The following is a 26734-nucleotide window of genomic DNA, read 5'->3' as shown; positions in this document are numbered from 1 at the left end:
AAGTCGTCCAGAGTCGATCGAAGTCGACCGGTGTAATGTGCTTGTTATTAGGCATTTCATTTCTTTGTGTTTTTTTTGTCTTCCGGCCGACTCTGGACGAATCTCCGGAGGCTATTCCGAAAGGCTCTAGACGACTCTGAACGACTCCAGTCGACTCCTGATGACTTACGATGATTCGGGACAACTTCAGATAACTCGGGCCGACTCCAGACAACTCCGAACGACTCCGTATAATGCTCGGAGAACTTATCTTGCGGAGTCGGTTCCGAAATTGTCGGAGTATGATCGGAGTCGACTCCAGATTTTTGCCAACTTTACCCATCACTAGTGCAAACTATATCGAGGGAGATCGACATCTCACCCTTAATTGTTAACGTCCTTCTTCATCGGTTCGCCTTCGGGCGCTTCCCGACATTTGTTCATGCCGCCACAGTTCGCGTCGGAGATGGTTGTCCTTTGCAGGGCGGACGCGATCTGTCGCACCTTCACGTCGCCCGTCGGTGGCGGTGCTCCATTCGCTTCCTGCTGCAGCTTCGCCTCATCGTTCGGCAGCAGTGACGATCGGGAGGATGCATTCCCGTCACTCATGTCGGCATCGGTCGCACCACCATCGTCCACCGCCAGCGGAGGCGTTTCGTCCGAGTTGGACGGATTGAGGAGATTCTTCATGATGGCCGGATTGATCAGCGTGTCGATGTCGTGCGTTTGGAGCAACTCCTCCAGCTGCAGCTGCCGGTTCGAGCAGCCGGTAAGGCTACGTTCGGGACGCTCGCTTACACTCCGATCCGTAGCGCACATCGAGTAGGACGAGGTGTTGGTCGTTAGCGTTAGCGCACCGTTCGGATACTGGCTGTTGCGCTTCTGGTTCGACATATCTCCGAACTGATCGGCCCACAGTTCATCGTCCTCTTCCTCCTCCTCTGCCGCTTCTGTGTTGAGATCGCGCTCGAACTCATCGTCCGGATCGCCGTCCGCATCACCATCGTCATCAGCCTCGTCATCGCCGGTCACGTCGAACAGTCGCGCCTTCAGCCGTTCGGTGATCTCTTCCAGCTCGGTAAACTTGCGCTTCAGGGCACGGCTGAGCGAGGTGTTGCTCGCCGCCGCATCTAGCCCGACCGCACTGCAGTCCACGTCGATCGAGAGCGGTATTTGGAAGTTCATCTGCTCGTCGAGCGTTTTGTACACTTGCACGTTTTCCAGCGGTTGTACGTTCACCTAAAAGCAAAGGAAAGGATATTTTATGTAACCACTTCATGTCAATTCACTCAGGTCTCGCGATCCTACCTTAATTTGTCCGTTGCAGCGCCCGGAAAAGTCCATAATGTTGTACCAGCCGAGGATGTACGGCATGCCGGACAGCAGCACGCTCAGATCGATCGCACAGAACCCAATCACGGCGTCCTCCATCGGGGCGGGCAGCAGCCGACATTTGGGCGCATCGCTCAGTGCCGCTTTGCGCCAAACTTTCAATATGAATCGTTTCTCATCCTAAAAAATAGGTTCAATAATTAATTCGAGCAACACACTTCCACGGGCAGGAAAGTAAACACTTACATTCATCATCAGATCAACCGGCAGCTGCACCTCGAACCGTTTCTGCCACCCGGGCGCACAGTTGCGCTCCAGCACGTGCGTCGTGTACACGATGCCCTCGTGCGATTTCACCGTGTTCGGCATGCCGGGCTTCAGATTGTAGCCCTCGAACGTGGCGTACGCGCTCGGCTCCAGCTCGAGCGTGTCGACAGGCACGTTGCGGTTCTTGTGCCGCTTCGCATACTTCTTGCTGATGGTCAGCTTCGGCAGATTGACCGCCTGCTCGATTTCGATCGCGACGCGAAACACTTTACACTCATCGATCGGTGGCGCTGCACTGGTTTCACCGCTTGGCGACGCTTTACTCTCGGAGCAGGAGGAAGAGCTTTCCGTCGAGTCGGTTGGTTGGTCTGCCGAAGACATGGCTGTCGGAGGATGATCATCCTCCTGCTTCGTCACCGGAACCGTCGTAGCATCGTGAGGCTGTCCACTGGCCGTTCCGGCACCCGCTGCCGGTGGCGTTTGATCCGCCCGCGGTGCACCACCGGAAGCAGCGCCGAGCAGCGAAGCCATACCGCCCAACCCACCCAACCCTTCCAGGGCGGCAGCGGACGGTCGCTGTGACAGTGCCTTCTGCAGATTGTCCAGCAGGTCGGCCGTTTTGCGCAGCTGAGGCCTATTAGCGTTCGAGTGCGGTGAACCAACGTGCGTGCCGTCCATTGGTTGATCGGCCGCCGCGTTGCTGTGATCGTAGCTTGGCGCGGTGCTGCGCTCCGATGAAATGGGCAACCGTTGCGCAAGGTTTTCGATGAATGCGGACAGCATGTTCGCTACCTCGGACGTTTGCGGCTGCTTGGTGCCGCTGCTCATCGTTTGAATCGATTTGTGCTCCGGCCGCGGATAGATGCGGCGTGTCGGAGAGCTTGCCGTCGTTGCCGTTGGCACTGTGACGCGTGGTGCATGCGCCAGCGAGCGTGGAACATCCGCCGACACGTGCTGTAGATTGCGCATCGCTTTAAAGTGTTCAATCTGCTCCTCCGTCCCGATCGCCAGAATAGCCTGAATGTCGCCGCACGGCTCACCCGCCAACGGTGACCCAATACCGCTCCAACCGTCAATCGAAATGACCGGCAACTTGGCGTGCGACAAATGCTCGCTCAGCTGCGCATCACGGAACGCGATGTAGAACTGGTGCAGGGGAAGGCGCGTCAGGCCGAGCAGCTTTTCCGGCTCGCCTCGCGGCTTCTGCCACAGCTCCACCACCATGTGCTGGTTGCGAACGCGCTCGATAAACGCGCCATCGGCGAGCACGGGGAACGTGCGCAGATAGTTAAAGTTGCCACCCTCGGGGCACAGTTCCGACGTGAGCGTGGTCGTATCCTCCGTCCAGAAGGGATGGGACACGAGGAAGTAATCGCCCGCCGGTACCGATCGTAGCTGCCCGAGATGAAGCAAGCCGTGGAGAAGTTTCACCCGCTCGGCGGGGGCACTTGTTTCCGTTTCCATTGCGTTCGGGCCCGCTTGTTGACGATCCGGTGCGCCATTTCGATCGTTCTTTGACGCTTCGTTGGGCTGCTGTTGTTGCTTGCCAGCGGCGGAATGTGATTGTTGATCTTCCGAAGCGTTCGATGATTGGCGTTGCTGCTCCGAGGGACATCCGGTGTGTCCGGTACACGTCCAGCTAGCGCTTGGAAACAGTCCATGAGAGCGAAGGTGGTGAGTTCCCCTAGCGGCCTGATGCCCGCAAGAGCGTGGTCTGTTGTGAGCGTGTGAGCAATGCAGTGGCCGGCGGCTAGGTAGCGGTTCCGCTTCAGGACCATCCCACGAATCCTCACTCGAGTCGCTCGAATCACTTTCCAACGTAACATTGTCTTCGTTGCCCGTTACAGCGTCGATCAGCTCCGATCCAAAGTGAAGCCCCCGTCGACCGAGCTGCATGCGGATCGTCAGCGTACCGAGCAGAATGTCATCCGCTGCCAGCCGAACGGGGCAACGCTTGTGACAACCCAGCCGACCATCCAACAGCTCGCGCAGCGTCACCGTAGCCGATCCGAGGTGGAACAGCCGCGCCTTGGCAATCGTGCTGCCCACGTTCAGATGCAGCCCGAACTCGAACGTTGCCCCCTCATCGCCACCTGCCCCAGGCAGCACAAGCCGGGTCGTTTTCGGTTGACTGTCGAACGACACCTCCACCTCGTCGAACGCCACCGGGCTGGAGATGAACTTGAGCAGCGTGGTGGCGGGATTGCGCGAAAACTTCAGCTTCACAATGAACCCGGTCGGGGCGGTCGGGGCATGCCACTGGTGCTTCGTTCGGTGCTGCAGCTCTTTCTGCCCCGCCCGGGTTAGCCGCAGCCCTTCGACCAGCACCCGTACGCAATCGACGGCCTGCAGGAGGTTGTGCTTGTTCCGATCCGGCGCCGCATCGTACCGGGCCAACGCTTCCAGCATACTTTCCGCCGGCGAGATGGAACAGATTTCGCTCAGCGTTGACCGCTCGGAGGACGGCCGGGAGTGGTCATCCTCGTCGAACGGTTTGCCGGTAAGGTAGTCCAACACTTTGCGCTTCGAGTCGTGATCGAGTGTGGTGAACTTTTTCTTCGCTGCAGTCAGATAGTACGCTGTTCCGGTCAGTGGGCGTTGTTTTGTTTCGTGCAGCGGCGCCGGCTTGCCTTGTACGGTTAGGGGGGCGTTTGCTGGTGCCGCCGCCGCCAATGGGAAGCTTTTCAGAAACGGTGGTGGCTCAACGCACAACATTTTCCGATTTTCTTTTCCTTTCTGTGATGCAGTGGGAGCTAGCGCTTTGGATGGGTTTGCGGTTTGCACTTGCTCCTTGGGGTCGAGCTTGAGCGCAAATTCTAAGCACAGCTCGCCGAGCCGAAAGCCCCGCACGCTCAGTATCTCTCCGGAAGCTTGTGCCTTAATGGGTTGCCCGCAGTCGGTGAAATTGATGATTTTCCCCGGCACCTCTACCTTTGCCGTGCCGATGAGGGTTTCGGTGCGTCTCGAATACAGCCGCAGTCTAATCGGTTCACAGCTTTTCAGGTAGCGACGGAAAAGCTCGCCGCTGGTGCGCACCTCGTACTGGACGCTGGCACAATCCTTCCTTCCCTGCGCCCAGTGAAGCGTTCCGACCGGATTGGATGCTTTCTGGCCCCACCACACCAGCTGCAAATCGACCGCTACGTACACCTTCGTACTGTTCCACCGGATGCCAACGGTGGTGGCGGAACTGCCCGGTGCTGCCGGCGCCGCACGGGGAGATTCTAGGAAGTTGCCAAACCCGATCGTCAGCGTACCGCGAGCACGACCCTCCACATTGGGTGGCAGAGCGCCTCCGTTGGATTTTCGCTCCCGAGCCCGATGCTGATGCTCCTCCTCGCCGCCGCACGCTTCTCCGGCCGGGGGACAGTGCGCGGAGGTGGATGCAGATGCCGCCGCCGTTCCTGCGTACCTTACCTTTGGATTGCGCACGCTTCCGGACGCCCCTTTCAAGCCAGCACCGTACATAGTCCACGCATTTGCATTTTCGGTAGCACAATTTGCCGCGGGACGGTTTTTAGCGTGGAAAAATGCGTGTGAAATGCGGACCAACTTTTCGCTTTGTTTTTTTTCCGATGCCAAAATCGCGCAAAGAGCGGGAGGGGATAAAAAGGAACGCACAACACTGGCTGTCACTTTGGGGACACACACACACAGATGAACAGTTTTTGAAATGGCAACTGTCAAACGGCGTCCCGGCGCGGGGCGGTTGATTCGGTTTTTGTCGGCACAAAGTACTTTATGATTAGAGCAATTGCAGGGTAATTTGATTGATTTTTACATTCAGAGCATTTTTTTTTAAATTAATTATTGAAGGTCATTTATAGAATTTACAGAAGAAAAAAAATACAGAACAAACCAAATGTTTGAATGAAAATGAGGTAAAAGTAAAGCTCAGCCCTCTACGTTACACTAGCGTTACGCGTAACGCCTGTTTATCGCAAACCCAAGCAGCATTTTTGAACGCCTGTTTCAACCGCCGTGGATGAGCTAATTAATAAATAATCATGTCTTAATATTGATTATTTTTTTATGATAATCAGAAAAGCAACAATTTTTGAACGAACATAAAAAAGTACAGCAAACGTTATTAAAGATAAATCTCATTGATAATTCATAAGTATAAATAAGTATAAATAAATTGTAATATTTTTATTCGGCTTTCATTTTTAACAGCAATTATAGTTGTAACAACTTGAAAAATTGAAACTATAACAAACTTACACATTAAAAAGGGTTAATAATAAAAAAATGATTATTTCTTTATTTACCCAGCTATTGAAAAAGCAGAATAATCAAATACATAAATTTATTAACCTCATTAACCTCATTTTAAAAAAAACCCTCACGCCTAAAGTAATTTTTATTCAAAATGGCCGGAAACATAGATTGAATAGGTATTAATTATATTTCATTTATTCAATTTATTTATAAACATTTTAAATATTTTAAATTTTTTACTCGTATGAAATGTGCTTCAATTGAAAGCTTTTGAGATAATATGAACTTCCTTCTTTCAGATTATTTTTCATTAACCATAGTGCAAAAATGAAAAATATTAAATCTGTTTTTTACTTTTAATTTAAGAATATAATCTTATTGATTTCGATTTATGCTTAAGTAATGTGCACTGGTCGATTCGATTATTTAAGTAATGTACACTGGTCGTTCGCGTGGATGTAACAAAACTGTAATAATTATGCTGCTTGGGAATATTTTATGGAATGTAACGCTTCTCCAATGTAACGTAGAGGGCTGAGCCTTACTTTTACCAAAGTAAGGCTCAGCCCTCTACGTTACATTGGAGAAGCGTTACATTCCATAAAATATTCCCAAGCAGCATACCCAATTATTATTTATTATTATCAATTTTATTATCAATTTTATTATTATTATCAAGCATACCCAATTATTATCAATTATTAAATCTGTTTTTTACTTTTAATTTAAGAATATAATCTTATTGATTTCGATTTATGCTTAAGTAATGTGCACTGGTCGATTCGATTATTTAAGTAATGTACACTGGTCGTTCGCGTGGATGTAACAAAACTGTAATAATTATGCTGCTTGGGAATATTTTATGGAATGTAACGCTTCTCCAATGTAACGTAGAGGGCTGAGCCTTACTTTTACCAAAGTAAGGCTCAGCCCTCTACGTTACATTGGAGAAGCGTTACATTCCATAAAATATTCCCAAGCAGCATACCCAAGTAGCCTTAAGAAACTCTATTTGATTATTAACAGTTTTTTAAAGCTTTTAAAAATCAAATAGAGTTTCTTAAGAGAATATGACATTGGACAGCGTTACATCATAACGACGTATTCCGTTACACTCGTTTTTATCGATTCGGGTTAATATAACACACAGTGTTTTTCAAATTTTATCTACACCATTTCCAATTTATTCAATATTCGGAAAATCATTTTTTCATTCTTATGTATGTAATAATGCGTTTTTTTTACACCAAACCATTTTATTTATTAACTGTTTGAAAACTATGTGTTTTCTTTTATTCCTCTATTTGAATCTGCGGTGATAATAAAAAATAATTTAAAAATAAAAAAATAAAATTTCATATGTTCAAATAATATATGTGAAGAGTTTGATAAAGTGTATGCAATATTTGCAAATGAGAAAAAAATTCATAAAAATTTATATTTTCTTGGGAAAAATAACATGCTCTTGATGACGATAATTTTTGAGACATACTGTACATGGTCACGTACATGGCGCCTCCATTTCTTATGTCAAAAAGTTCGTCAAGCTTCGTGTGTGTAGCTTTTGTGTAGATGGCAACAAAACCAAGCGTCTGCGACAATTTCTATCAACTAATGTTTAATTTGTGTGTCATCATGATTTTATAACAGGTCAGTGTATCGATATTACCATTATCTTCACACGAGCTACATAAGTTTTATATTCCGCAGCATATTGGATTTGGATAGCGTTTGGACATCAAGTTTTTCGTCCACGGCTGCAGCTGACCTCCATGCTAATATAATGGAAGAAACCCATGGAATGAAAGAAACTTATGTGATAAAGTGACAATATGCAGTGACAAAACGATGAAATGTCGAATAAAAGTATTTGTGGTGAATTTATGCATTTATTCCAAGAAATATTAACACCTTCTGTTGTAACTTAACGAAGATCTAGAAAATGCATATAGAATGAGAAAGAGCAATACAGCCATCTCTGTCGATTTGTTCGTTGAGTTTGATATTTTTCGTTAAAAATACCGGCAAAATTTTAATTTTTAACGAAGCATTGACGAAGCCAGGAAAGCGTTACGCAGTGTTGTAAGCCCTAAAATTACTGCTGTATGGAAAGCTAAAAGTAATACTTTTAGGCAAACTTTTAACGGTTTCTTAACGGGATTGTGCTACTTGGGTAATTATTACAGTTTTGTTACATCCACGCGAACGACCAGTGTACATTACTTAAATAATCGAATCGACCAGTGCACATTACTTAAGCATAAATCGAAATCAATAAGATTATATTCTTAAATTAAAAGTAAAAAACAGATTTAATATTTTTCATTTTTGCACTATGGTTAATGAAAAATAATCTGAAAGAAGGAAGTTCATATTATCTCAAAAGCTTTCAATTGAAGCACATTCCATACGAGTAAAAAATTTAAAATATTTAAAATGTTTATAAATAAATTGAATAAATGAAATATAATTAATACCTATTCAATCTATGTTTCCGGCCATTTTGAATAAAAATTACTTTAGGCGTGAGGGTTTTTTTTAAAATGAGGTTAATGAGGTTAATAAATTTATGTATTTGATTATTCTGCTTTTTCAATAGCTGGGTAAATAAAGAAATAATCATTTTTTTATTATTAACCCTTTTTAATGTGTAAGTTTGTTATAGTTTCAATTTTTCAAGTTGTTACAACTATAATTGCTGTTAAAAATGAAAGCCGAATAAAAATATTACAATTTATTTATACTTATTTATACTTATGAATTATCAATGAGATTTATCTTTAATAACGTTTGCTGTACTTTTTTATGTTCGTTCAAAAATTGTTGCTTTTCTGATTATCATAAAAAAATAATCAATATTAAGACATGATTATTTATTAATTAGCTCATCCACGGCGGTTGAAACAGGCGTTCAAAAATGCTGCTTGGGTTTGCGATAAACAGGCGTTACGCGTAACGCTAGTGTAACGTAGAGGGCTGAGCTTTACTTTTACCCTTACTTTTACCGAAAATGACACATCGGCAACGGCGCAAGAATTCAACCGCGATGTATATACTCAGGCATCAACAAAACAAACAGCCCCTTTGTTCCCGGCTTTCTCCCTTCCATCTAGCACCTGTTTATTTGAAGCAGCTACCAAGCTAGATAAAATAAAAAAAAGCGCGCAGCTATAAATAAACACTGAATCCTGCTAAAATGCTTACTACTTCTGGTGAAAATTACCGCATTACGAACGACAACCGCTAAGTACGGCCGTTGGCCACGTCAGTGATCTTGAAACGGAACGGAACACACCTGCGGCGGAAGGGAGAGCGGTCCACCGTTAACGACAAAACGACAAACGCAGTGACGCAAATCAGTCCCATTTTTTCAGCCAAGACCGTAGACGATACTGGAAGTTGGAGGCTACCTAAGAACGGAAGCAAAGCCCACCCGCCGGACAAAATGCAAATCCCCTACATGAAGGTGGCGATCTATTCGCTGACCTTCCTGACGTACGCGTACACCGGCTACGGTTCGAACATGATAGCGAACCTGCGGGATGCCATCATCGCGGCGGAAGCCGTCTTCGGGGACGTGATGAAGAATGTGCTCCATGTGGCGAAAAAGTTCAAAGTCGTGCACGAAGTGTTTGATGCGGCGGTGGAGGAAAACTGTGTGTACAAATGTCCCGGCGGTAAGTGCTCTACGATTGCAGCTGATTTGCTGTGCGTACAACAGGCTTAGCATGTTACTTTCACTTTTTTTTCTTGTAGACACTACACCCACGCGCAATAAATTCTACGTCCCTCAGTCGGACGGGTGCGGCTCGCTGGGGATGAAAATTAGCACGGAATATCTGCCGGCCGTCGAGATGGAGCAGTGCTGCAATGCGCACGATATCTGCTACGACACGTGCAACAGCGATAAGGAGCTGTGCGATTTGGATTTTAAACGCTGCCTCTATCGGTATTGCGACGACTACGAGAAGAACGTGGTGGGCGATATCGTAGTGAAGGGTAAGACAGAATTCACAAGAATGCCGCATTCAGCTCGCCTTTCTAAAATTGCCTACTTATTCGGCGCTACAATTGTTATAACGGATCCACACATACGGGTCCAAGAGTATCCTTCTGAGCATCTTCCTTTCGAACGTGGCTAGGAGGATTTCGTCTGATTTGGACAGTGTCCATGTCTCAGAGGCTTTCGCTTCATCTGATCCAGCCATCGAGTTCGCTGTACTCCCCTACGCCTTATGCCGAACTGGGGATCGCTGTCGAACACCTTCTTGATATGAGTACTGGTACTATTTGAACTGATTTCTCAGGCTGTATAATGACCGGTTTGCAGGCACCATCCTTGCACGAAACTCAGCTACCATGACGTTGTCGTTGCTGACTTTTGACCCGAGATAGATTAATTCTGGGACGACTTCAAAAGTGCGTTCTCCTATCTGTGCGTCACGCCTACGTAGATTTGGATTTTTTTGGTAAGGCAGCTAATGTTGCCACCATCAGTTTGGTATTTGCCTCGTTTATCTGCAATCCGAGGCTCTCTGCCGCCTGCTCGATCCCTTTGGTAGGCTTCAGCTACATAGGAGAGCCGCAGACCAATGATGTCTATATCATAAGCGTATGCCAGGATCTGGGTTGACTTATTGAAGATCGTTCCCGCAGTCTCCACTCTCGAATCGCGAATGGCCCTCTCTAGCGCCAAGTTGAATAGGAGACAAATCCGGCACCCTGGCGCAGTCCTTTTCCATCCAGCTTCACCTGGCAAGTGACGTTGGTCATAGTCATTCTAACGAGCCTTATCAGTTTGGCATGGATTTCACACGCTGTCGTATAGTTTTACCCCGGCTATGCCATCATATCATTGGATCTGCCGCTTGGCGAAGATCTGATCAGTGGATGATTTTCCGTTTCGGAATTCCCCCCGCGCCCAACTTGAGGGACAAAAGACGATCCTGATGGATCAGATGATGCCGAGATTCCAATCACAAGACATCGATTCGCTATACCTTTTCTATCTTTTCTAAATTCCGCAGGTTGTAAAGCGGCCGCCAAGATGCTGTTTACCGGCACGCTAACGCTCGGCTGCAAATCGTACCTAGACTCGCAGCAACGGTGCTGTTACTGTCCGCCAGAGAAAACGGAAGGATCACCACCACCACCGCCCAGACAGGAGCAGGGAAAGTATGCCGACTCGAAAGGGTCGAAGGATTACGGCAAGGACTCCCGGGACAAGGGAAAGGACAAGAACAAGTACGGCTGGAAGGAGCTGTAGGTGCAGCGCAGGGGGAACTGCAGATGGAAAAGAACATAATTTACTGTACTGTGATTAGAATAGTGAAGCTTTCGTATCTACACACTTCCCGTGTAGAGCAGACAGGCAGGCCATGGCAGGTTACCATCCTTCTTGGGGAAAAATAAAGACTTTTCAAAGACACTTTTCATTCGTTAAGGTATTTTAAAACATTTCGTTTTATTATATCTTTCAGTAGTAGCTTAAGAATAGTTATTACAAGTTATAGCTTTCAGTTGTAGCCCGTTTCTCTGCACTCTGTTCGTGTTCTCTTTGCTCAGCTTTCGGTCTCAGCACGAGACTGCTGACCTTGTAAATCCTCCGCAAGGACGTCAAGATTTCAATGTCAAATGATCATATGAACACATAAAAAAAGGAATCATATCCCACCCCTTGTTAATCCTCTCTCGCTCTCGCTCTCTCTCTCTCTCTACCAGCGCGTAAAGAACTTTACAATATTTACGGCTGTACCGTAATGTAGTAACGGTTAGACATATAAAAGCGACAAAACAGAAAAAGCACAAGGAAAAAAGTCCAAATGAGGATGAGGAACGCCGATAAAATAGCTCATACGAGCTACTGGGTGAAAATACTTCACAATGTGTAAACTAAAATGTGGATGAAGAAATGTTTTGCAGAGGAAATGCACTCTCGCCACGATTGGTGAGAATTTGTTATTCCTTTCTAGGACGTTTTCTCGGTAAACCCGGGCACTGTAGCTGCAATAGTGTACCACCCCCTCTCTTTACAGATAACAACGGATAATTGTAATATGCCTTGTTTTCCTCTCTGTTCTCTTCGTTTTACAGTTTCTAAACAGCTGTAAGTACAACCTTGCAGCATCATCTTTGCGTCCAACCAGAGCATGGTGTAGGGGCCATACACACCGGGAGCCGCCACGTGTGACACTGGCTCCAGAATCAATCTTTACGTCCCCCTTTTCCATCCCGTTTGCAGTATAGTGTGTGCAATACACACACAATTGAGTGTGTTTTGTTGTAGTTGTTGCGCGATTTTACACGAATATCTCACCCCCCACTAAATTCCATCGGCTGTGAGCAACATTCGATTATGGACATCGAATTTGTCAGAAATTCTCTCCCATTTTCCCACCACAATGGCGGCGGACTGGCCCGCCCTAATTCCATCCGTCTCAGTACGGTGCGTATCGATGGGTGGGCGACGGTCCGCGCAGCCCACGCCGATCGTCGAACGAGTCGCGGCTAAAGTCTTCGTACACGCCGAACCGGCTGATGCTGCTCGTACCGTTCCGGCTGGCCGGTGGTGGCGTTCGGCGGCTAAAGATCGCCTCGTAGCTGCTGCTGCTGGCCCGGCTGCTTTCCGTGACGCTGCGCCGCATCAGCGGCGGTATCGGTGGCATCGGTTCCCGCCTCATGGGGGGAAAATCACGTCCCCGGATGCCGTACCGGCGTTCGAACAGGTCGCGCGGATCCTCATACCGATCGTAGTAGTCAAATGTGTCCTAAAGACGGAGGAGGAGGAGGACGACGTTAGGATGAATTATTAAGCATCGAAATAGCGCCAAAAGGTAAGCAGACACGTGTGGAGTGTTTTTTTTTGGTGGAAGCGAATACGTGGGGAAAGGCGAGAAATAGGACTTGTTGAAAGGGGAACGCTTCGCACAGCACTACTTTAGAGGAATTTTGTTTTTCGCCATGTGTGTGTTTGTGTTTGATGTCATTTTAATGGCAGAAATGCAATCCAAATCGTGTCGTGCTTTAGCAAAATGTTTCGCTTTTTTGAAGGAAACTCTACTGGAAGATAGAAAGCAAAAAGGAACTAACGGAAACGTACGGAACGTGCGGATTGTGACAAAAGAAGGATAGCAGAAAGAGAGCAAGAGAGCGAGCAGGGGGATGGCGGAGTGTGTGAGAGTGGTGAGCGTTCGATTTTTACCCGAAATCCGTCCATTATACGATCGCGAAGGAAGGGCGGCGGCGGCGGCGGCGGATACGGATCCCGCGCGTACATGCTGCGCTCGCGGAAGCCCCGCTCGGCCCAGATCAGGCGCGGGCACTCCTTCGACCAGTGGCCGGCCCGGCCGCACCGGTAGCACTGTTCCGGGTCGCCCATGCCCGGCTTCGGCCGGACCCGGCTGGTGGACACCTGCACCTTCATCGGCTGGCCGTCCACCATCATGCCGTTCAGCTCGCGGATCGCTTCGTTCACGTCGCCGGTCGGGTCGAGATGCACGAAGCCGTAGTTGCGCACGATGTCGCACTCCACGACGGAGCCGAACTTCTGAAACAGCTCGCGGACCTGCGGCGCGCGCGTCTTGTCCGTCAGGTTGCCGACGAAGATCTTGGTCGTGTTGGCGTTCGGGGCCCGGCGGCTCCGGGCCGCCTCCACCTTGATCGGCTGCCCGCCGATCACGTACCCGTTCAGGTGCTGGATCGCTTCCCGCCCCTGGTCCTCGTTCTCCATGTGCACGAACCCGAAGTTCTTTACCACGTCGCACTCGACGACCGTGCCGTACTTTTCGAACAGTGGCCGCAGCTCGGACGGCTGCGTCTTCTCGTCCACATTGCCGATGAAGAGCTTGAACGTGCCGGGCGGCAACTCCCGCCCGCTTTCGCTTGTCGAATCTATCTTGACCGCTTTGCTCATGCCCCGGGGCCGGGGCACGCGGAGGATGCAATGGATACGGGGGGGATTATACGCGTAATATGGTTGGCTCGCGGGCCTAACACGCGCGGTTAGAAGGACGGAACCGGGGGGGGGGGTCGTGATAATAAAATAGTCGCGCGCTGTCCGATGCACTCGGAAACCGGACCCGGAACACGGATTTTCACGACGACGACGACGACGACTTCTTCCGAGGGACGACGATTACGATCGCTTCGACGGCTAATAACCCGGCGGCGGTAGACGGAAACTTGGAATAATCTTCAAGTATAGCAAGGATAATAATAAGAAACGAAGCGAAACAAGTTTCGATTAAGAGACTTTTTTGGTGTGTGTTTCATTTGGCGACGAAATATTACAAGCAAGTTTGTGTGTGTGTGTGTGAGTGCGCGATTTCCAAATGCGACTTTCAGGGAAAAGGAAGGCGTGTAGGCGGATATGTATGTGTGTGCGTGTTGGTGTATAAAAGGGAAACTCGGTTGGGGGGTGTACGTTGTAGGAAAGATTTAAAAAACGTTTAGCCAATACAAAAGAAATGTTATTTTGGTTTTCCTGCCGGACGGTTTCCGGGCACAAGACGGCTTCCATCAACGTAGCCAACACGATCAAACATGGCCGAAAGTGTGCGGGGTGCATCGATGCGTTTCGCGATGCTTCCATCCCACCGTGGGGGAGAAACTTTCGATTTACTTTGCGGGATCTTTGTCCCGTTTTTCCTACCCAGTGTTAGTGAAAATTGTACCACTTACCTTGCCGTACCAGCCGGGTGACAAATCGGAGGCACGTGAATGTGATTTACACGTGAAAAAGGGGCTCACAAATTCAAGCCCTTTTCCGAGATCGGCTTTTCACACGGAATTGCCTTTTTCACCACCACTGTTTGCGATTGCTTCGAGAACTGTCATTCGCCTGACAGCCAGTGTGACCAGATTCTTTTGGGCGGTTTTCGCTGGGAGCACCAAAATTTGAAACTCAGTTAGAAAGAAGTGTTGACTTCTGGTTTGGTGGCAAGAGGGGGGGGGGGGGGGGGGGTCTTATATGCAAAACGAAAGTTGCATAAGGAAATGCATTCTGCATTAATTTTAAGGCGATGGATTAGATTTCGTTCAACGGCCACATGAATGCAGGTCCTTCTGAAGTGTCAATCTGAAAATTTTCCAAACATTCTTAGCCAAAGAAGGATTGAGACGTACATTTTCTAATCAGCCGTGGCGAGTTCCTTTTTTCGGGGCTCCACGCGGCCTGCTTTGCGCCGTGGCAGTGCTCCATCGGACGCGATTTTATCGGTGCTGTCGTGAAATATTTCGATTGACAATTTTGATTAAATTGCGATTGTTTGAATGAGGTATATAGTTAAATGATAAAACAAATTTTGAGATTGTTCCTACAAATTTTAAATAATTACACTGACACATCAAATCTGTTTTTTTTATTCCGTTATACGACGAAATCACACGTCCCACGTAATCTGTCAAATTCTATATACAATTTTAACAGCACATTCGATTTAATCGCTTCTGACGAAACACAGTCCCGGGCCTTAGGTCACCGACGAAGCAACGTGGCACTTGCGTTACAAAAGTGTCCCACACGAAAGCACTGTCATCTGCAATGGAGGCGATCATTTCTGTCAAAATGAGCTCTGTTCGTGGCTGCTTAGATGTGAAACAACTTTTCCGAAAACATATTGCGATGGAAGTGTGAGGTAAGATTTTGTAAGAATAATTGGACAAATCATTTTATAGGTGTCCAAATAACAACAAAAGAAGCGAGAAATGGATAAAAAAAATGCGCGTTGGAATAACATAAAGGAGGTCCGGCAGTTTTCGCTAGTGTCAAAGTAGTAAGCGAATCATTTTAGCCTTTAGTGTTTAAAGAAATTTCATTCGAAATAAAGGTTCAAATTATGACCGCGCGGCTACATTAGGTGAAATATACAGCGAAATGAACTATTTGACAGGTGATATATCTGACAGATTCAGCTAAAGGGTTGGGGGAGACACAACATCCGCTTTCGAAATTCACTTACAAATAATATCTTCTTAAGCAGAACATTCACTAATTGGAAGAAATTATGAGCTGTTGGCTCAAAATTGATGAAATACTGGATATTGAAGTTATTCAATGGATTTAGTTAAGATTTTGTGCACGTTATTTGTTTACATTGCACATCAGCTGGTTGCTGTGATGCTTAATCCGTCAGATATTTCGCCTGTCAAATAGTTCATTTCGCTGTATATTTCACCTCATGTAGCCTCGCGGTGAAGTTCATTTGTTCTATCGGTATTTCTGGTCACTCTGCTGCCAGCTGCCGGGTCGTGGTGGGTTGAGTGTCAAGTTGAGATCGCAACATATATTCACCACAATCGCATTTTTAAAAATGTATTGTTTTGTGAAATTGGTAAATTTTGCAATTAAATTCAAATAAAGGATCAGTTTCGCAGATTAAAATCACTGAAATGTATTCATATCATGTAAACAAGCAATTCGTTGAGTTGATTTTTTATCTTTCATGATCCCCTATTCTTCCTTGTACCGGGTTGTTTTGAAACCACTGTAAACTGTCACCCACAGTCAGGCCCCCTCGTTCCAGCGATTACGCCAGGAGGTGAAAGTCACCAAAGAGTTTAACAACACAAAACGCAGCCGCAGTTCGTTTTATGGGTTCATTGGTTAGCCGAAGCGTTCCAGCAAATATGAGCGGTCCTGTGGCGGAATTTGTGAAGAGTGCTATCGCGAAGGATAAGGTGGTGATCTTCTCCAAGACCTACTGTCCTTACTGTACCATGGCAAAGGAGGTAAGTTGAAGCTCGGAGTCGTCGAACTCAAAACACGGGGAAAACCCGTGTTGCCTAACGGAATTGACGTGGCTTTGAGGTGTTATTTCCGGTGTTTAATGTCCCTTCACAGCCCTTCAAGAAGCTGAACCAGGAATACGCCTGCTACGAGCTGGACAAGCGCAACGATGGTGACGAGATTCAGTCCGTCCTCGGCGAACTGACCGGTGCCCGCACGGTAAGTGGTCAACAATGACATCATTTGCACTACTGATTATGGCCCGTCAGCCTTCATGAATCATGCCTTTATCTGATTTCAATGTCTCTCTCTCGCGTGTCTTTTCGTCCCCGCCAAACAGGTCCCGCGCGTGTTCATTGGCGGCAACTTTGTCGGTGGCGGTACCGACATCAAGAAGATGTACGACGACGGTCGGTTACAGAAAATGTTGGCCTAAAACCACCACTATCCGCTCGAAGCCGCTTTTTACTCTTCCATCCTTCCAGCCGTGTAAGCGTGTAAAGTGTAAAGACAAACCGCGTTTTATTAAGACTCTCTGTTGCAAAGGAATCGTTCTGTTCGTGGAACCGAAGCACAATAAAACTAACTGATAGTTGGCTAGATAAGCGAAACCGCACTTGTCGTCACACCCTTGATTATGGTGCGTTTAGTATTTGCTGGATCTTTCCAATCGCCTGCACTGATAGCAAGTGCACGGTGTCGCAGAGAGCGATTGCGTACTGGCGGTTGCTTTCCGGAAACCGCAACAGCGCGCTAGCGGTGCGTTGGAGAATCGAGTCACGCGCCGCATTCGTCCCACCGTTATCGCCTTCGTCGTCCTCTTCGTCCGCAAAGTCCTTGACGATGGCTAACCGTTCCAGATCGAGGGCGGCCAGCACACGCTGACCGACGTACGGTTGCACGATCATGCGGTACTTGAGCAAGTTGCCCTCCAGATAGCGCCGCTGGCTGTGCATCACGTGTATCAGTGGGTAGGAATCGGACTGGATGCGCTGCAACACATCCAGCGCTGCCTCGGTCGTCACTTCCAGCGCACTAATGCTTGCCCGTTCCTCGTGCGACTGGCGTAACGTACGCTCGACCAGCGAGGTAACTGAGGTCACGGGGGTCGGTGGTCGGTTGCGGCACTTTTTCAGCGAGAAGCTTTCCGTCTCGTACTGTTCCACGATCGCTACCGGGCCCATCGACACGCGGGACTGATTGCGGTCACCAGGGCGAGCCAGAAAGGAGGGCAGCTTCGGGATGCTGCCCTGGCTCGAGAGCGAAGAGCGCACCGTCTGCTCTTCCTGGTGGAGGGATTCGATTTTTTTAACCGCCACTTGCTCTATTAGTTCGCGCGCTTCCTGCACGGAGCGTTCCACGATCTCGTTCATCGCTTCACGCAGCTTACACACGACGTAAGCCGTTATGAGCTGATCCTGCGGCAAGGGATCGATCGGAATGTCGCGCAGATCGAGCACGAACTGGCTGGCGGTATCGATAATCTGAGTGCTGCTGGTCGTGGGACTGATGGCCGTGTGAATGGCGTACGCCGCATCGATTGCACGCTCGATGCGCTCCTGCTGCGCCATCGCGACCGCCCTACCGGACCCGCCGCCCACCTTTGCCAGTACGCTCTTTTTGCACTCCCGCTGGAGGGCTCGCACCAGTGCGGCTTTGCTGCGCCGGCGGTACTTGTCCGTTAGATTTCTCGCTTTGCGCCGCACCAGCTCTTGCTCCAGCTTTTTGTGCTTGCGCTCGTACATCTCCTTCCGGTCCTGTACCTTGTGCTGCATCTGCGTGAGGAAGGATTCCAAACACTGGCGGCTTTCGTGGCGCTCTTTCAAGTACGCTACGTAGTGCATGCGAAAGTGCTCGATTTGCTGCAAAAAGAGAGAGGCGCCCGTTTACAGTGGTGGAGTTGGCGGTTTGAACACCAGCGCACTAAGTGTACAAACCATTCGGGCATTGATCTCCTGCCTTCTTCTTTGATTGCTGAGGAGTCGTCGTTGGAGGGAGGTGTCTCGTTCCCGCAATCGTCGTTTGAGTATTAGAAGTTTCCTACAATAATTTAGGAGATTTAAGGGGGGAAATTCAACTGAAAACTGAATTGAGCTCACCTTTTGCGAAGATCCAAAAGTTCGTAGTAACGATGCATATTCTTCAAATCACGCTGGTGCCCTTCGGCCAGATTTTGTTGCTTTTTCAGCTCATTATTCCTCACAATGTTTGTAATCTGCTGTTTGTACTTTTCAACGGTTTGCTTCCAGCTTTATGGAAATTGATAAAAAGCGGTCCTGAAGAAATTGGATACAAAATGGAAAAGCATTACCAACCCGTCCATTTTCTTGCTATAGATTCCAGCGGCTCGATTACGTCTGATGAACAACTTTTCCTCAAAGTCTGGGACAGTTTCCATGTGCGTTTGTACCTTTGCATTGTGGTCATCCATTGCCTTATCGCTTCCCTGCAAAATCAAGGATTATTTTAGTTGGATGAGCTTAAAAAAGCATCTGATTCCCCAAGCAAGCATATACCAGCTTTTGCAGAAGTCGCTTCAACTGCAATCGATAATGCTGGAAAAGAAAGCTTCGATATTGGTTGAGCTGCCTCAGCGTGCACATGACTCTCTCTTCATTGTTGATGAGCCCACGGCGCTTCAAATTCTGAAAGAAATTAACGTAAAAAATAACTGAAAATTAGTTTATTGTCCAACAACTCCAACCTTTTTTTTACCTTTTTAAGCGCTTCCGTCCAGAACTCGCGCAAATACTTATCATGCAGCTCAAGATAGCTCCGGCGAACCACCCGAAGCTCCGGATCCTGCAGATCAAACCCATGCTCGGGTGGAAATTCCCACACCGGCTGCCCTAGTGCTCCTCGGGAAAGGTCCTTAGCGTGCACTGGGCAGCAACGGTCGGGCAGCTTCGCCGACGGCAGCAGATCGGCCCACTGTGGAACGATTTCCCGCGGCAGTGCATCCGGATGCTGTGGAACGAAAGGGGCCAATTTGGATATGGTCGTCGGGCGACGAAGAGAAAGAAATTTGGACATGTTTGCCACGGTGCACTGTATCTCGTGCGCGCACACACACACACACTGTTCAATGATGGCTTCGATGGGAAGGAGTTACGATATGGATGCGATGAATTCAATGGTTGATTGATTGCAATTCGAGAAAAGTAGGAAATTGTACATCGCCATGTGGTCGCCTTCTGGCTGGTCACTCTATCTGAATTTAAAATTTTGCATAGTGGGATGAGTTTTTTTTTAAACGCTATTTTCTATATTTATTTATGTATTTTTTTAAACAATTTTACTCTTTTTATCCTGTGTTATTGACTTTTAGTAGTAAAAAGTAAAAAAGTAAAAAAAAAGTGTCCACTAGTCCTCCCATGATGCAACCGTTTTGACAGGTCTGTCACAAGTGTACACAAAAGCCGCGCGGCAGCTGCAAAAATACGAGCACGCCTGTATGTGTGTGCGTGTGTGTTGGTGTGATTCTGCGTAATTTTCTGCTTCTGTTTTCGGAACCCGCACATACAAAGGGAAAATCAGCAGCTCGTTCGCCCGAAGTGGCAAATTTGGTGGTGCAAATTCGGTCAGTGCAAAAACATCATCGACACCGGCAAGCCGGCCGAACGCGAGAGCGGACCGCGTGGAAATTTCCACCTGATGTTACTTAACAACGTTCTGTACCGGAGTGCTTCTGCTGCTGCTGCTACGACGACAAGACGGTTTTGTGTGACCGGGAACCGCTCTGCATCACCCTGCCAAAGGACTATTTTCCTCTGCCTGCCAAACGTCCAGCGTCAGCACATTCTTCAACAGTATTTAGCCAAAGGTAAATAGGAGGAGGTGTGAGCGTAAGGCCTAAATTCTCTTCTGCTTCTTCCGGACGAAAGCAAAACCCGGAAGTGCTGCGGGAAGGCACGTCACATTCCCACACATGCGGTTTCGAATGGCATGGTGACCGGGAGGGCTTGCTTTTGTTTAAGTCTATAACGCGACCCATACGACCACACGGACTGTAACCTTGTGCCAAAATAGGAAGCATAAAAACCGCACAACGGTTCTACCTCGTAGCAAACGGCCTTTCGGTGTCGCGGTTCCATTACTATCACTCGTAGCTAAACTGTACATTTAAGCCAATTTGTAAGCGTTGTAAGCGTCCGGTGCGATACGATTAACACGGAGAGAGGAGGGAACACAGTGAACGGGCAATCATTACGGCGGCTGTGTGAGATTAGAAGAGCTAAGCTTAACGTTAGGAATCGCACGACTAATCATCCAGCAGCAACATTCCTGACCTGTTGTGACTAACCCAACCTTGTGTGCTGCATCATCACCTGGCCTAATACTCCTTCAACATGCTTACACTAACCGTCTTGATTGCAAGGGGTGAGTTATTGTCCTTGCAAACCCCTCTCCGTAGCCCTTCGAACCAGTCTGCTCGCCTAGATGGAATGCCTCTAGTCGTTGTTTTAGTGAGTCGCATATTAAACTTATGATTTGCTTTTTTTACAGAAACACGCACTGTAGAACATGCCAGAAGCGCACTCACTCACTCACTCTTCTTCCATCGCAATCCCGATTCGCGAACAACACGCCATGTGGCCGTAATAGTAGTTTGTCGAAGGAAGGGAAGGTTCAGATCCTTCTTCACTTGGTTTGTTGCAAAGAAAAGCGTACGAAAGCAATCCACCCTCTGGGGGGATGTGGGCGAAACAATGAACAATGCAAACGCGGCTGCTGCTGCTGCAGTCTGGGAGAGAAAGCCAACCCTACAAAAACATGAACCTTGATTTTAGTCACTCGCGGATGGCGAGCGAATTTCTTCCATTGGCAAAGCATCATGCCGGCTCCTACATGGCACCCCCTCGGCTCGCTGCCTTCTGGCCGAACTGTGTGCCGTATAAAGAAACATGGGTGCGTTCTTGTTTTAATAACTGCGAATAGTCGCGATGCGTACTATTAATAGATGCGTGCACGTTGCCAAGAGCGATCTGGTTTCGCGAATTGCGGGCAAAATATATGAGACGTACAGTGCGAGGATGGGCCAGATCTGTCTCGGGTGTGAAGGTAACGAAGCCAATTGAACGATGGAAACCTTAACCGCTCCATGATGCGACGCGATGAATCGCTGGTTCTAAATGCAAATACGGGGCGTTTCTGCCTTCATTCCTAAAATCCTATTTTAGGTGTAGGTCTACAAATGCATCGATCGGCGGTGCTGCTTCAGGACCAACCAAAAAAAGCCCATTTAAATTTAACAATTGTGTACGATGTTGTAATTAGCAGTGGGTCGAATTTACGTTCGTTTGATGTTGGAATGATGACGTCTAGCAGCGCGGTTTGACAATGCTCTACCGTCATTAAGGGTGCCACTACTGGTTGGCCTATTTGCGATGCGAATCGAATCGAACACACAAACTCCGACCGGGGCTAATAATACAGAACCCGATCCCCTTCTGCCGTTGGCGCAAGATGTCGTAGCTCGGTTGGCTTAGCTAGTTTTCCGCCATTTCCTCACCACGTGATGATTAATATTCCCTTTTAGATGTGTCATGAGGATGCCACATACACAACCGAACCAAGCCGCCTGCTGAGAAAGGAAATTGACGGTCCCCTTAGCAACCGGAGAGTAGCGAGCAAAGCGAAAATCTGGTCGCTAAAGAAAAGTCTGTTTTTGTGCGAAAGATGGCAGCGGAAAGATCGACGATCCTCTTACGCGACCGTTGCGCCTGCGCCCACGCCACAGTGCCGAACGGGAACGGAATACCCCCTTTGCGCATGGGCAGAATCCGTCGGGCGAAAAACCCCTCAACCGAAGTAGCGCCCCGAACGTCCCCCGATTGCCAGGGAATGGGGTTTGAATGAGAATATCTTCTCGTACCCGAACCGTCCCGAACTCAGTCAATATCCATCCGCTGCTGGATCAAGAACCCGGGAGGACCGGAGAGCGTATCTACTGCGCCATTTGCAACACTGTACACGCGGTCGCGGACACGTCGACCTTGTCAGCCGGACGGCGACGACGACGACGACGACGACGTGGATGGTGATTGTGTAAAAATTCCTTAAACGGGGACTTTATTCGTAATAGCTTTCTTTTCCAACGGCTCCCTCCCTCAACCCCGCAACTGATTGCGCCGTCGTTGCGGTGGGTGCCGGAGAAGAAAAATAAGTATTTTTTGTGTGCTTCGCGGGTTGTTTTGCATTTGAGCGACAGAAGAGGATCACGAGGAAAATTGTGTGAGTCACAGTTGTTTGCTCCTGAGTGGACCGGCCAGATCACCATTGGTGATAGTAAATAAAGGTCGCGTTATAGTTCGAATTATTGCGTGTTGGAACGGATATCCCATTTCGGAGGGTTTAATTAGTGTGCGAAAGGAAAGTGAAGAAGGAGAGAGTACAGGAGTGCTGCGTGCTGGTAGGTAGATTGGTTTGATGGACATTCGCTTTCATTAGTTGCCAGTTTTTTTGTTGCATGATTGTTTGCTGTATCAATTAATAGTCGATTTGAAGGTGTGTGTGTTGGCACATTGAACTGTTCGCGTAGACAAAGTATTTAAAGTAGTTTCCCGCGGGAGACCGCTGTAGTAGCTACTTGGACGTGTTATCGGAATCGTTTGCTGTGCAGCATCTGGAACTAATCCATTTGTACGGTTTATTCTCTTGTACCGGCGATATTGAGCAGCATTTTCAAGCCTTAACGGAAAGATGGTAAAGCAAGGACCGCGTCCGCTCGTTATCTGTGGCCCGTCGGGCTCGGGCAAGAGCACACTGTTGAAGAAGCTGTTCAAGGAGTTCCCCGATACGTTCGGCTTCAGGTAAGTTAGAAAGCAAACTCATGAGAAAAACGAAGCTTATCAATTTTTTGCACATTTTAGCGTGTCCCATACCACGCGCAAACCGCGCCCGGGCGAGGAAAATGGCGTACATTATCACTTCGTCTCGGTGGAGGAAATGCAGGGCGCCATCGAGAAGGGCGAGTTTATCGAGACGGCGGTATTTAGTGGCAATATGTACGGAACTAGGTAAGCAATGTTCTTGACACCCGGCGTGTTATTATAAGTAATACTCTTGGATACGTTGGTTTAACCTCAACATCATCGGTTATTGCGCAGCAAAAAGGCGGTAGAAAACGTGCAGCACCAGGGCAAGGTGTGCGTGTTGGACATTGAGATCGAGGGCGTGAAACAGATCCGCAACTCGGACCGGTTAAATCCGCTGCTGGTGTTTGTGAATCCGCCCTCGATCGAAGAGCTGGAGCGCCGATTGCGTGGCCGCCAGACGGAAACGGAGGAAAGCCTGCAGAAGCGGCTCAATACCGCGCGTAAAGAAATCGAGTATGGTAAGTTTGGACGGTGGCGTCACCGCCCAGGAGCATCCCTCAAAGCAATATGTTTAATTGCTGGTTGGGTCGTTGATTTTTAGGCACGGAAGCGGGCAATTTCGATGTGGTGGTGCAGAACAACAACCTGAAGCAGGCGTACGAGGATCTGCGCAACTTTATCGTCCGCGAGCTGGAAACGCAGCAAGGCCAAGGTATCAATGTTAGCTTGAACCGTGTGTTTGACGAGTGAAGTGTCTTGGGACGCTGTTTCGTTCCGACGTTTCGTGTGCGCCCCTCTCCGATTCCGACAAAGCAACCCTATAATGACCAACCCCTCCACGGAACATAACCAACTCCCCACCCCATCCGTTGTGTGCTGACAACTGATTTGTTTTTTGATGCTTGATCACTACTAACACGCGTGAAATTCAACTTCTTTTCTGCATAAAAGAAAGTGAACTTATAATTGTTTAGTATTGCCGCCATAGCGAAACCCAAACATGACCCCTCCCGCCAAACCACACGGTATTGAAACCGGTGCTATGTGCTAGCAATTATCAATTTACAAACCTATCGGGCAAACACCCCAGATCACCTGTTATCAATGTGCATCTCTCTCTCTCTACAATTTTCCAATTCGCTTAATAATCTAGTTACGTTAGAGTGCAAACGTCCAATAATTGGCAACTTTACAAACACTCCACTACGAAACGGTACATTTATATACACACCACCCACCAATTACGATTACATACTGCAGGTGTCTGCCAAAGGTGCAGCATTTTCGAGTTGTTTTTTTGACACATTTAAACGCTTGAGTAAGAAGTTTTGAATCGAATCTTTGGTTCAATTTGGATGCATAATAGATACGAAGGAGAAGGCTTTTTTTTCTTTACAATCAACAAAATACTGGTAACAGTGTTAAATGTAACAAGAGACGAGTTGAAAATCAAAGAAATCGGTAATCAATCGATATGCCAAGCAGGTACACACCAAGTATAGAAACATAACTAATCAAAAACATAGTAAGGTTAAGGCATACTGATACACACAGCAGTAAAATTAAGCACATTCCAGTGTCAAAGATATGTATTTTTTCCATAAGAAAGGCGAAACATTTAAAAAGTGTTAGTTAGAGTGACTCTCCTTAGCGCGTAAAGAAAGTTGTGACAAACAAACAAAGATTGTGAAACACATGGAAACGCATTCAAAGCAATCAACAAAGAATCATATCCAAACGAAAAACAACTACGTTTTCCACTACCCCTTTCTCCAGACGCCGTACAGTAAAAGAAAAAACGGTCAAATTATTGCAATGAACGTAAACAAAACATTCCCCGCGTAAAGATGACGGTTGTGTACTACTACGATTATTGGTTAAGGTTTACAGATTGGATTACACAGGAAAATTTAGAACTTAATTGAACCATTTTGCAACCGACACGATGTGAAGTTTGTCGATGGAAGTTTGTGTGTGTGTGCTAAAATGCGATCCTCTTGTTACCCCACGTCCTTTTGCATGAGTGAATGATGATGTGAATGCAGCTGCGTGCAGTGTGTTTGATAGTTTCAGACGAGCTCTACTAATTTTCGATCTATTTGGTGGAATTCGACTCTCACCGAATGATCGATGGCTGTGCGTGTTGTGGCTAACCCGATTGGTTGACCGTGTTTGATAAAACGGCTTTTTTTATTTAAACAAAAAATATAAACTTCACTAATGAAAATCGTTTTCCGTTTTTCCCCTTACTTCTTTTAGATGTATTCTTTGTCACGTCACTGGTTAGCAACTACAAACCTTTCGAGGTTTAATGCGGCACTTTTGAACACCTTTCGCCAGTGCCGGTGCCCTAATTCTCGACCCCAAACGGTTTGGATGAGGGGTGAAAAGAAGATTCCTGAAAACAAGTTTTAACTTGTATTTTACTTTCAACCTTTCATTTGCATCACATCTTTTCAACATACAAATGAGTCCGTTTTTGTGTCGATCTTTCCCCGAGCGGGGAGTAGATTGGGAACAATTAGAAGAAGCACTAGCCATGTGAGACGGACTGCATATAGAGCATAGAAAACGATTCCTTTCTCCACAAACACACAAACAGTCGTGCATTGTAGCGTCGTGCAATTCCAGCTTGTTGTGCAGTTGTGCTGTTTTCTGTGCCCGCGTGTCGTGTAAGAGCGATCGTTGCTTTTTTTCATTAGGTAAACGGAAATGATGTTAGATTTTAAGAACGTAACGGCGCGTTTCTATCCTTTCCACCCGCTCGCTACCTGCCACAACAAGTACGCCCCATTTCATCCTAGCTCTGGATGGGAAAGAAAGGCTACCGACCCCGTTTCTATCAACGCAAATGCGCAATGCTTTTTATGTGTAGAGTTTTTGTTTTTGTATACTCCCGTCGCTTGTTAGCAATGTCCATTTTTTTATATAAGCAAAGTATACCAACCATAACATATATCGGGTGTTGGACACGATTAATCCTCAATCAAGAAACGGAGTTACTTTCCAGCGAGATTGGCGTCTGCGCAACTTTCTGTGTAGTTCATTCAACGTATTTGCCAAAAAAAAACAAAAAAGGGAAAATATTAAATTAGAATTCACAAGAGGAAACTCCCAAAAACCAAACAATGTTAGAACCACGATGTTTATAAAACTTACAGCGCTTTAATAGAAGCAAAAGAAGGGAGGGAGAGTATATGAATTGGTTAAAAGAAAGCGTACGTGCGTGCACTACACTGCATCTGTTGTAGCGCAATTTGGTAGATGTATGATGTATACCTCTGTTGTTTAGAATGAGATTAATTGAAATATATAAACACACTAATTCACAAATAGAGCGTAGCGTATGAAATCGTAAGGTATGGAAAAAGCACGATACTTATTGAGAAAG

At 47.3% G+C, this 26734-nt stretch overlaps 6 protein-coding genes across 9 annotated transcripts; 3 read left to right on the top strand and 3 right to left on the bottom strand.

Moving 5' to 3' along the window:
- Positions 1-78: 78 nt before the first annotated feature.
- Positions 79-5249, bottom strand: LOC121599177. The gene is made up of 3 exons (XM_041926764.1): positions 1558-5249; positions 1288-1491; positions 79-1218 (listed from the first exon to the last, which is right to left on the bottom strand). The coding sequence occupies exons 1-3, from the start codon at positions 5044-5046 to the stop codon at positions 364-366; spliced, it is 4548 nt and encodes a 1515-aa protein (XP_041782698.1). The 5' UTR covers positions 5047-5249; the 3' UTR covers positions 79-363.
- Positions 5250-8889: 3640 nt separating this feature from the next.
- Positions 8890-11233, top strand: LOC121599518 (group XIIA secretory phospholipase A2). Its single transcript, XM_041927388.1, has 3 exons — positions 8890-9476; positions 9556-9798; positions 10827-11233. The coding sequence occupies exons 1-3, from the start codon at positions 9245-9247 to the stop codon at positions 11063-11065; spliced, it is 714 nt and encodes a 237-aa protein (XP_041783322.1). The 5' UTR covers positions 8890-9244; the 3' UTR covers positions 11066-11233.
- Positions 11234-11238: 5 nt separating this feature from the next.
- LOC121599517 (RNA-binding protein lark) lies at positions 11239-14637 on the bottom strand. Its single transcript, XM_041927387.1, has 3 exons — positions 14479-14637; positions 13001-13990; positions 11239-12566 (listed from the first exon to the last, which is right to left on the bottom strand). The coding sequence occupies exons 2-3, from the start codon at positions 13709-13711 to the stop codon at positions 12237-12239; spliced, it is 1041 nt and encodes a 346-aa protein (XP_041783321.1). The 5' UTR covers positions 13712-13990; positions 14479-14637; the 3' UTR covers positions 11239-12236.
- A 1653-nt stretch (positions 14638-16290) lies between these two features.
- Positions 16291-17141, top strand: LOC121600625 (glutaredoxin-C4). Its single transcript, XM_041929392.1, has 3 exons — positions 16291-16527; positions 16640-16744; positions 16866-17141. Exons 1-3 carry the CDS (start codon positions 16390-16392, stop codon positions 16959-16961), a joined length of 339 nt encoding a protein of 112 aa, XP_041785326.1. The 5' UTR covers positions 16291-16389; the 3' UTR covers positions 16962-17141.
- LOC121600620 lies at positions 17029-19666 on the bottom strand. The gene is made up of 6 exons (XM_041929375.1): positions 19241-19666; positions 19042-19170; positions 18841-18971; positions 18625-18774; positions 18463-18565; positions 17029-18387 (listed from the first exon to the last, which is right to left on the bottom strand). Exons 1-6 carry the CDS (start codon positions 19556-19558, stop codon positions 17161-17163), a joined length of 2058 nt encoding a protein of 685 aa, XP_041785309.1. The 5' UTR covers positions 19559-19666; the 3' UTR covers positions 17029-17160.
- A 268-nt stretch (positions 19667-19934) lies between these two features.
- LOC121600624 (guanylate kinase) lies at positions 19935-26507 on the top strand. 4 transcript variants are annotated; one of them, XM_041929388.1, is made up of 6 exons: positions 19935-20348; positions 23205-23337; positions 23398-23544; positions 23635-23861; positions 23945-24055; positions 25603-26507. In XM_041929388.1, exons 1-6 carry the CDS (start codon positions 20180-20182, stop codon positions 25653-25655), a joined length of 840 nt encoding a protein of 279 aa, XP_041785322.1. In that variant the 5' UTR covers positions 19935-20179; the 3' UTR covers positions 25656-26507. The 4 variants fall into 4 exon arrangements, with proteins under 4 accessions (XP_041785322.1, XP_041785323.1, XP_041785324.1 ...); XM_041929390.1 differs by lacking the exon at positions 19935-20348 and adding an exon at positions 20359-20905; XM_041929391.1 differs by lacking the exon at positions 19935-20348 and adding an exon at positions 22734-22937.
- Positions 26508-26734: the final 227 nt, after the last annotated feature.

The sequence above is a fragment of the Anopheles merus genome, chromosome 3L (assembly GCF_017562075.2).
Source record: "Anopheles merus strain MAF chromosome 3L, AmerM5.1, whole genome shotgun sequence".
NCBI classification, from domain to species: domain Eukaryota; kingdom Metazoa; phylum Arthropoda; class Insecta; order Diptera; family Culicidae; genus Anopheles; species Anopheles merus.
The sequence above is the reverse complement of the archived record's forward strand: the minus strand, read 5'-3'. Positions and strand labels throughout refer to the sequence as shown.

Bases quoted from the DNA above. Each gene is read 5' to 3' on its own strand.
- LOC121599518 (XM_041927388.1), top strand. From the start codon at position 9,245: ATGCAAATCCCCTACATGAAGGTGGCGATCTATTCGCTGACCTTCCTG. The intron at 9,477-9,555 runs GTAAGTGCTCTA...TTTTTCTTGTAG, and splicing joins TGTGTACAAATGTCCCGGCG to ACACTACACCCACGCGCAAT. The intron at 9,799-10,826 runs GTAAGACAGAAT...TAAATTCCGCAG, and splicing joins GGGCGATATCGTAGTGAAGG to GTTGTAAAGCGGCCGCCAAG.
- LOC121599177 (XM_041926764.1), bottom strand. From the start codon at position 5,046: ATGTACGGTGCTGGCTTGAAAGGGGCGTCCGGAAGCGTGCGCAATCCA. The intron at 1,492-1,557 runs GTAAGTGTTTAC...CCTATTTTTTAG, and splicing joins CGGTTGATCTGATGATGAAT to GATGAGAAACGATTCATATT. The intron at 1,219-1,287 runs GTAGGATCGCGA...CTTTGCTTTTAG, and splicing joins GCTGCAACGGACAAATTAAG to GTGAACGTACAACCGCTGGA.
- LOC121599517 (XM_041927387.1), bottom strand. From the start codon at position 13,711: ATGAGCAAAGCGGTCAAGATAGATTCGACAAGCGAAAGCGGGCGGGAG. The intron at 12,567-13,000 runs GTAAAAATCGAA...CTCCGTCTTTAG, and splicing joins GTATAATGGACGGATTTCGG to GACACATTTGACTACTACGA.
- LOC121600624 (XM_041929388.1), top strand. From the start codon at position 20,180: ATGTTACTTAACAACGTTCTGTACCGGAGTGCTTCTGCTGCTGCTGCT. The intron at 23,338-23,397 runs GTAAGTTAGAAA...TGCACATTTTAG, and splicing joins CCCGATACGTTCGGCTTCAG to CGTGTCCCATACCACGCGCA. The intron at 24,056-25,602 runs GTATCAATGTTA...TACTTCTTTTAG, and splicing joins GGAAACGCAGCAAGGCCAAG to ATGTATTCTTTGTCACGTCA.
- LOC121600625 (XM_041929392.1), top strand. From the start codon at position 16,390: ATGGGTTCATTGGTTAGCCGAAGCGTTCCAGCAAATATGAGCGGTCCT. The intron at 16,528-16,639 runs GTAAGTTGAAGC...GTCCCTTCACAG, and splicing joins ACTGTACCATGGCAAAGGAG to CCCTTCAAGAAGCTGAACCA. The intron at 16,745-16,865 runs GTAAGTGGTCAA...CCCGCCAAACAG, and splicing joins AACTGACCGGTGCCCGCACG to GTCCCGCGCGTGTTCATTGG.
- LOC121600620 (XM_041929375.1), bottom strand. From the start codon at position 19,558: ATGTCCAAATTTCTTTCTCTTCGTCGCCCGACGACCATATCCAAATTG. The intron at 18,775-18,840 runs GTTGGTAATGCT...ATTTCCATAAAG, and splicing joins TATAGCAAGAAAATGGACGG to CTGGAAGCAAACCGTTGAAA. The intron at 18,388-18,462 runs GTTTGTACACTT...CTCTTTTTGCAG, and splicing joins AGGAGATCAATGCCCGAATG to CAAATCGAGCACTTTCGCAT.